General features: G+C 34.6%; 1 protein-coding gene across 1 annotated transcript; it reads left to right on the top strand.

Annotated features, from left to right (window-relative positions):
- The first annotated feature begins 6578 nt into the window (after positions 1 to 6578).
- LOC113358405 (aluminum-activated malate transporter 6-like) lies at positions 6579 to 9282 on the top strand. Its single transcript, XM_026601964.1, has 5 exons — positions 6579 to 7332; positions 7463 to 7603; positions 7687 to 7956; positions 8092 to 8231; positions 8332 to 9282. The coding sequence occupies exons 1-5, from the start codon at positions 6978 to 6980 to the stop codon at positions 9112 to 9114; spliced, it is 1689 nt and encodes a 562-aa protein (XP_026457749.1). The 5' UTR covers positions 6579 to 6977; the 3' UTR covers positions 9115 to 9282.
- The last annotated feature ends 675 nt before the right edge of the window (positions 9283 to 9957 follow it).

Here is a 9957-nt window from a genome sequence, read left to right on the forward strand (position 1 = left end):
TCAGTTCTCCTTATTAATTCATTATTATTTCATTCAAGAAAAGATATGAGCAAGCAAACAATTGCATCCTTATACTCAGTAACCCAAAATCCAGCAGACAGGAAATTGCGTACAAACAGAACCAAATGAGAAAATATATGGGCAAGAAAACAATGCTGGCGTACTCAATAACATAACACAAATTGCCACAGACCGGAAGTTGGAGCTGAGGTGGTCGTAGATCTAGTACCGTGGAAAATAAAATAAAATAGGCAGCAGAAGTAGCAGATAAATTTATTTATTCTTTCATGCATCCGTGAATGTTCTTTTAATTTAAAAGGTAAAATGCTATCCATTGGCAAACTGGATTCTTTTGGTGTGCCATTGTGATATTTCATTGACAAATGTAGGGTAAAGGAATGTGTAACACAGATGAAATTTTGTAGCTAAGCATCCAATTTCAATCCACGGCGGATGATCCAATTACCTGGTTGTCACCCTTCATGCAGCCACTCTGCTCTTATAGAAAGCATTGTTAACCACAAATTTCATCATCGACACACATGTGATCTCAAAGAATATGTTTTTATTCTTTTTGATTGAAAACCACATGTTTTCCCTGTTTCGGAAAGATAATAAATTATACTTTTAGACGTATAAATTTCTTCGAAAAATAGCTCAACAAGTATACTTGACAAGATTACAGGTTTCGTTTAAACTCTTTATAATTGAGTATATTTCTTAGAAGAATAGTTTGGTGGAAGAAAAAAGCCCCGCAATAATGCAAGGCTTTTATGTAAGATGAGAAATTCTAAGGGAACACATCAAAATCAGAACTTGTATTAGTAAGCATCTGGTTCTAATGAAAATCCGCTACCCATATGCTTGTGTATGTGCGATCTATTTCCTTATTGATCTCTCTCGATAATTAGATATATCTATTACCAATATGACATCATTAATTAATATTTTTAAGTAAGAGGGAGGATCCATGGATACTCTTACATGGACAAGATCGGACAAGATACTTTCTCCGCAGAACCCAAACGATAATGAATTTAAGTGTAATATTTTGATGATATGTTCCTCTTATAAGACTCTAAATTCATACAAAAAAACGCAATTCGAAATGACAAACCTCACCATCTACCGATATTAATTTCAACCGTTAACTTTGAACAGCTGATATTCAAAGGTGTAGATGATCGTTTTATATATCTCGAATTGTGTTTATTTTTTGTAGGAATGTAGAGTCTTATAAGGGGAACATATCATCAAAATATTATACTTAAATTCATTGTCGCTTGAATTTTGCGGAGAAAATGGAGCAAATCTTGTCTGACCTTGTCCATCTAAGAGTGCCCATGGATCCTCCCACTTTAAGTAATTAGACATGTCTATTGATAATGATCATTACAGTGCAACTACAAGAAGTCACCTGAGCATTTACAGCAGATGCCAGAAAATGATAGCTAACAGAAACCTAACACATGTAAATTTTACACTAACAGAGATTGTTACAAAAGAAAATAAAAAAACACTAACAGAGATAACACAGAGGATAGATAAAACCAATGTCGTAACACATAGACAACGGTTCACTATATATATATATATATATTTTTTTTTTTCTTTATTTTTTGTTAAGTCCAATAATTTATTAAAACAAAAAAAACGTAATTACAAGAATTACAGGGAGTTATGCATAAACTAAAGGGCTCCTAATTATAACAAATAAATAGCACCAAATAAAATGCAAGAAAAAGAGAAGCTATCTATGTCTAGTACCAACTCTCCTCAATTTTCCTTTGTTATTACTAATTTTATACGATTTAGTCTTGGAAAAAAATGGTATTCATAATGTCTGTATCTTCATAACGTCATAAAATTCGCCATTTTCATCTTGGTCAGAAGCATAATTACCAGGTACAATCTTTATTGAAAAAAATGGTATTGATCTTTATAACCATATCTTCTATCATATCCCCTCAATCTAATGTAGGGGTAGTGAAATGCATAAAATTATCACGTAAACTAGAAAAGATATGATAAGTTAAACCCTTGGTAAGGATGTCAGCTGCAGTGAAAGAAGGAACCTAAGTGAAAGACATAAACTCAGCTTCAAGGAGATTACAAAGAAGATGATATTCAATTTCAATGTATTTTTATGAGCATGGAACACATGGTTGACAACAAAGGCTCGAGCACCATCATTTTCACAGTAGAGAGTAAATGAATGGACAATGGAGAAAAGGTTTAGTGAGATTTGGAAATGTGGGTTGCTTCTTGGATTGCCATGAGATAAGAAATGATCAAAGATAAACACAATAATCAGTTGTGGATTTACGAGTATCACGGCAAAATCAAAGTATCCAGATAAAAAAATGAAATCACCAGCAGAGAGAGCAGTTCCAGAACCCATAAAGTATTTTAGATAATATAAAATTATTTTTACCAAGCAACATGTGAGATGTTCTTGGAGCATGCATAAACTGAGGGTGGTGGCGGCTAGTGTTGTGATAATGGTGGTGGCAGCTATCGTGAGGATTGAAAAACCTAAAGTCTTAATACCATGAAAGAAATTATTTAATTATTAATAATAATTATTGTAATGTCACTACAAAAAGTCACCTAAGCATTGATAGCATATTCCAAGGAGTTAGAGCTAACGTAAATCTACAAAAGTAAATTTTACACCAACAAAGCTAACATAGAGGAAAGATAAAACCACCCCAGTGATAATAGACAAGTGGCTAACCATATCATCTAACAATCTTATGCACGTCTCTTCTATTTTCTTTGCTTTGTTCCAAAGGTCTCAATTATTATGTTCCTTTCATGCTTCAGATCTTTGGTCAAACGACCGTGTTTAACGTTTGGTTTTGTTTTATGGTGCCTCTACGTCAATCCAAAAAATTCTCCTTTAAATAAGTATTACCGATTATGATTCTGGTTGAGGAATATGACTAGGATCAAGAACTAAAGAATTTGAGAACAACATAAAGAAACTAACATAGATTTTTACCTTAATAATTTAAACATAAAATATAAAACAGTTCATAGTGGCAACCAACCCGTTGCCCATAATACCCATGCACCTCATTGATCAAGCATGTGTGCTTCATGTTTGTTTTCTTTTAGACAGACAACTATATCTGAAAAATCTATTCACTAAAAAATAGATTAATTAAATGATCTACTATATTAATATCCTATCGGTTATTTCTTAAACCAAAGTCATTGTATCTCATGGTAATTGGTAAGTATTCATTTATCATTATCTTGTCAAAAAAATAAAGTTAGCATTGTTTAACCCTTTTCCTCGGCGGAAGTTCTTCAATTGAGGCTCATCGTTCTTCTTTTGCAGTAACAAAGTCATATAGTCCATCGAGATTCTGTCACGTAACTCAAGCTATAAAGTCTTAGCTATTATTACAACCATGAGAACATTTTTGTTCCTCTAGGCAGAGTAGTCATAGTCGTTCAGATACAAGGATCGATATCAAAACTACGTAGATGCAAAGAGTTAAAACTTTCAATAAAAAAGGAGAGTATGCCTAAATGCTCTCATTCGTTAGGGAAGAAGCGCCGACACAAAAAGGGAATGCACAATCTCAGGTCTGACACCAATAAGATCTTACTTTGTAAAGGTAATATGAAGAGCTTGATGCATTTATTTATTTATGGGTAAGTTTCAAGCTTCTTCGGATCATACTATTAGCAAACAGAAAACCAAGTTCTATTATGGTGGGGGTTGTAATGCTAAGAAGAGACAGACTGCGGATTCTTTAGGTATTGAAGCTTTGAGTTTCCCTTATAAATATCTAGGTGTGTAGTTGAAACCGTGGTAAGTATGATATGCTAATTAATTTTAGAGTTGTAAAATATTTTTTTGAATTCTTAAACCCCATTGAAAGTCTATGGTCCAAAAATATGTAGAAGTAACTCGAAATGATTTGAATATAACATTAATTGTCATCCGATTATAATCGATAAAAGGATAAATAAGATTTTTTTGATTCAACACTTTCTTTATCTCAAATCTATTAAAGAGTTAAATTTTTTTATGTGGGTCAATTTTTTATATGGCTATGTGGAACCAATCAGAATGCAACATGTAGTGACTAAGTTCGCTAAAATTAAAAATATTTTCTACAAATTTGTCAATTTTGGGTAAGTATTAATCCATTAGAAATTAAATTTGATGTTTTATTAAACAAATTATAATACATGCCAAATCATGATTGGTTCTACATATCCCCGTTAAATATATCGTGCTAAAAACGACCCAAAAACCATATACCCCAAAAGGGGAATAGAAAACCCATTTGGAGAACGATGAGTCCTTAACGAGTGTTTGAGACCCAGAAAAAATATTTTTCATGTAAGTGTGCAGTTTTGAGATAGCTTTGTAGGCGGTTCATCAACCAAACAATAAGTTTATAAAAGTGAGAATTAGATGATAAATCACACATAGAGCAAATCCTCTGTATGAATTAGAAAGCATTTATAGGGGTTGCTCAAATGTTTTAGCAAGTGATTGGGTTATTCCCATCTAGGGTGGTAGGATAAGGGGTATCTATGACCTAAAAAATATCCAATTAAGTTATCTTTTATTTTTTAAATTACTTTATTATCTTCATAATTACAATCCATTGCATACAAACAGTCTGCCTTAAGTTGTTTTTTTTTTGATGGAAAGAGGGGCTTTCTAAATTTTATTTATTAGATTACCTCATTCAAATTAGGATTTGGATAATTACATATAAGACGTGGTAGATTCATCATTATACATCGGTAACTGATACAACCAATCTACAATGAGATTTTTGTGATCTAAATGAAACCAAATAACATGGAAAAACTAACCGACTCCTCGAATCTCCAAAGAACTCCTTGATCATTTTCCAAAATGGTAGGCTGAATGTTATCTGCATCCCCTTCAATTATCACATCAGTGATTTAGGTATGTTGTCGCTTGAGTTCTCCATTCACATACCTCTGCCTCAACCATCAGACAAGTTGTATCAAGATTAATAGTCTGGTATCCCAAAGTTCTTTCTGCATGTATAAACTTCCACACAAATAACGGAAACCTTAGTAATATACTTGAGATTCTCCGAAATTTCTTCTATAAAACTTCATTGATGCCCGACATTGCATTACTTACTGAGAGATTACAAGAACAAAATTTCGTCCAACATGAGATTATGGAGACAGTATTTGAAGGAAAAAATCTGTATTATCCATATATTTTATTTTATCATCATATTCCATCAAAAACGCCCAGGCTGCGATAAACCAATGGAAAAACGTAATAAAACAACATGAAGTGGCCATGGACAATCAAAAGAAACAACAAATAGAAAACAAAAACCTAAAACCTAATATTGCAAAACCCAATAATTTTTTATTCAAAACAAAAAACTACTAGTTAATATCACTTAAATTTTCTCGATAGATCTGAATACGCATATCCAAAACCGAGCAAATCTAGATTAAGATTGAAAAAAATTGGAGAATAATACGCCTGAGTCGCATGATAAAAACAAGGTTAATTTTTTGGGAAAAACGATTATTGAGAGAGAATATGACGCTTTTCTTTTACAAATATGTATAATGCGCAGTTTTCATTTTGGTTTTTATAAGTTTTTCTAATAATCAGATAAACCTCAACCACCTAGTTTTTATAAGTTTTTCTAATAATCAGATAAACTTCAACCGTCTATATAGATTGAGGAAAAAAAACACACCAAATTTTGTGCCGTTGGGTGAACGACGCAAAGCCTGCCCTGTAATGAACTATTTCATTACTACTTTGCAGGGAACTATTTCACTTAGTGTCACCCTATTTTGAAACGAATATATGGGTAGGGTGTCCCAGCATCCCGTTATACAAACCCTTTATTCTTAAACTTTCAGTATGTTATTTAAGTGAAATTGTCTGAAATTAAATGATTTTGAAATCAAATAAAAACTTAAAAGTAAAATTAATATATTTACTTAAAAGAAAGAGGAGTGGAATGCATGCTACTACCTCTATTCCATGAAAAATGATATTTTTATTTTTGTCTAAAAATAATCAAATTAGCAATGTAAAAATATCATTTGTTATGAAATAGAAGGAGTATTTATCACGAGAACACATATTATAGAAGCAAACCGTATTGGTAACTAACAAATCAAGGAAATTATTGTTGGAGTGAATTTCACATGCGAGTTTCAAAGTGCAAGTTGTCTACACGTTCCAACATGCAAATTTTTATGCAAGTGAATAACTTTGGTGCGGAACTGTCAACTATCTATCTGGTTTTGGCCCTCAGATATATTTCCTCAATACTAACCATATGTCATATGCGGCGATAAAAAACAGTTGCATGATGTAATTAGATTCTAATTCTCCATATATATAACATTATTGATTGTAAGCATCTCTCTCCCCCTCTTTCTATGATCCAATCACTCCATCATCCGTTTCCAAATTGATTAACACACCATTTATATTCTCTTTTGCTGCATATGATTCTTTTTACCGCTTCAATTATGTACAGTATCTTGTCTGTTTGCACACGCTTTCAAGAGCAGCTAACTACTTGCATGCATGCATGAATGAGTGCGATAATTCCCTCAACAACTACTATATATCTTCCTATTCCTACAGTTGTTTTCTCATCAATAGCTACTAGTGCCCTATTACGTAAACTAGCAGCACCCTATTATCTTCTTCCAACTCTTTCATACGGAGTATCTGTTAGCTCGATCCCTAGCTATTATCTTCTTCTAGCTCTTTCATATCTCGCTAATAGTGTGAATTTCTGTCAGTACCTTCTTCATATATATTTTGAACACCATTAAGAATCATCTAGCCAGAGTTCTAGATTAAACACCTTAATTTGGTTACCAGCCAGGAAATTATTTTTGGTTTGGAGGCCAAAACATCTGACCGTCCAAGGGAAAGCCGAAAGAATAATTATAAAATACTATTGATTTTTTGCAAAATGAATGGAAAAAAGGGTAGTGTCGACTCCGTTGAGATCAACATTCCTTGTTATCATCATAAACAAAATCAGGATTTTTCAAAAATTACTACTAAAGAAACAAAAGAGACTGGAAAAAAAATTCCAAGTGGGGATGGAGGTTTATCATCTATTTCTGCTGCATGTAAGGGATGGATTCTTGATGTCTGGGAATTCGCTAAAGAAGATATGAACAGAGTAATATTCTCACTCAAAGTAGGATTAGCTGTATTACTGGTGTCTTTGCTTATACTGTTCCAAGCACCTTATGCAGTATTCGGTACCAACATAATATGGTCCATCCTTACCGTCGCCATTATGTTCGAATATACTGTCGGTACGTGTGTATCCAAAACTTATTTTTACATACTTTATCATGCAAAAAGCACGGGCTAGCTTCAGGCCAGGGTTTCTATGAATATATTTTTTGATATTGTGTTCATTCTGCTATATATGTTTTCTTTTAGGTGCGACATTTAATCGTGGATTTAATCGAGCTCTTGGAAGCTTACTTGCTGGAGTCTTCGCAATTATTGTTGCTCAAGCAGCACTGTCCAGTGGCCGGGTTGCCGAGCCTTACATCATTGGCATCAGCATTTTTCTTATCGGTATGTATGTACACGTTTTATTCATTTCATTAAATATAATAATTTAAATTCTGTTATCATAATTAATTTATGTTTATATTCAGGAGCTGTAACTTCGTTCATGAAGCTATGGCCATCTCTGGTACCATATGAGTATGGGTTTCGGGTTATACTCTTCACCTTTTGCTTGATCGTAGTCTCTGGTTACCGTATGGGGAATCCAGTTCGAACTGCTATGGAACGACTTTATTCTATTGCTATCGGAGCGTTTGTAGCGGTTTTAGTTAATGTCCTCATTTTCCCTATATGGGCTGGGGAACAACTACACAAGGAGCTTGTTAACCACTTTGACTCGGTCGCCAATTCCCTCCAAGGTCAGCTTCCATTACCATCACCTTAATATATTATGAGTATTTTGACGAACACGTACGTGTTGTTTTCGAGTTTGTGTCTGCCGTAGTGCATGTCTGGTTTTTTGCTAAATATACAATTTTCTACGATGACATTAGAATGCGTTACGAAATATTTAGAGGACGATGGATCTTTTCACCCAGAATTCTCCAAGACAGTCATGGATGAATTTCCAGATGAACCTGCTTATCGAAAATGCCGAGCTACATTAAACTCATCGGCGAAACTTGAAACACTGGTATTATATAATTTCATCGAACCTTCCATTATGAGACAAAAAAAAGGTTTTGAGTATTGTGTTCGATCAAATGATTCAATATCGTATATTTCTTTCATAGGCCAATTCCGCAAAATGGGAGCCACCGCATGGAAGATTCTGTCATTTTTTCTACCCTTGGTCAGAATACGTTAGAGTTGGTGCGGTTCTACGGTATTGCGCATATGAAGTTATGGCTCTCCATGGTGTTCTACATTCTGAGATTCAGGCGTCATATAATCTTCGAATTGCCTTTCAATCAGAGATTGTAGAAGTAAGCAATCAAGCAGCAGAAGTAGTGAGATGTTTAGGCAAAGACATCGACGACATGAAACACACACTCCAAACAACTTTACTAAAGAAACTTCACGCCTCGACGGAACGCCTCCAACGTGCTATCGATATGCACTCATATCTCCTTATGGCAACAAATCAAGAAGCCTCGGCAGAGTACTCATCTAAACCAGTAGCCTCCAAAATCTCTCACACTCTTTCATCTACTCTTAGCAGTGACTTCTCCAAATGCTTGGCTGACGTAAGCGAAAATGATGGTTATGATTGTCAAGAACCAACCGCAATTCGAACTTCCACTCTTGCACCAACTCAGACTGGCGAATCTTACCATGAAACAATGAAGAAACAACAACGAAAGTTGTACTCATGGCCGTCTAGAGAAGTTGATGACTTTGAATCAGAGGGTGGCATAGAAAAGGATTTTCTACCAAGGATGAGAGCTCTAGAGAGTACTGCAGCGTTGTCACTTGCAACCTTCACTTCATTATTGATTGAGTTTGTGGCCCGACTTGATCACTTGGTTGAAGCTGTTGATGAATTGGCGAGGATGGCCAAGTTCAAGCAGTATTAATTACTTGCTGGTTGAATTTACACGTTAATCTTGTAACAGTACTATACATGGTAATACTGTTTTCATCGATCATACTGTAAATTAGGTTCCCAACAGAAGGTATTAGGTTACATGAGCATAGGAAAATTAACGCTTCCGCTTGAAATAACAAATCTTAAGAATTATTCCTCTGCTTATCTCATCAACGTAATGGATCACCCGGGCCGGGCTCAACTTTATTGTGACCGGATTTTAGGCTCAACCAAGTTTAGGTTAATTTAGCTAAGAAGTTCAGTTTCTTCCACCCCCGACGTGGTTTAGGTTAGGTTTAAGGTTAGCTTTGTCCAGTCGTGCATAATCTTTGTCGGTCATATACACAATAGTGATTCTGGTCGTATTTGTCATAGGCAAAGGAATTTTCCTTTAATATACTATATATAATGGATATCACCCATTTCTAAGACCAGGCCTCAACCATAATAAACGTAAGTTTGAGTTAAGAAATTAAATACAATGTGTTCCAACTTTAAGGTTTGGCGGGTGGAAATTGTCCAAGCAACAATGCATTTTGTCTATGATTATTGGGAAAGTTTCAAATCTATGAATGAGATTTCAGAACTGTTTGGTGTAAGGTACGCATACCTAGTATGCATATCTATTCAATCTGAATACTCCTCAAACGGTAGCCGCATACCCGATATGCATATCCCTCGAATCTGAGTTCGGGAACGGGGGAGGTATGCACACCCCTTGGATCTGACTTTAGGAACTGGCAGAGATATGCGTATACCCCTTGAGCCTTACTTCGAGAACTACCGAAAGGTATTCAAACCTGTCCAGTTCCAGATAGCAGAAGATACAAGA

Source organism: Papaver somniferum, chromosome 3, assembly GCF_003573695.1.
Source record: "Papaver somniferum cultivar HN1 chromosome 3, ASM357369v1, whole genome shotgun sequence".
Lineage (NCBI taxonomy): Eukaryota > Viridiplantae > Streptophyta > Magnoliopsida > Ranunculales > Papaveraceae > Papaver > Papaver somniferum.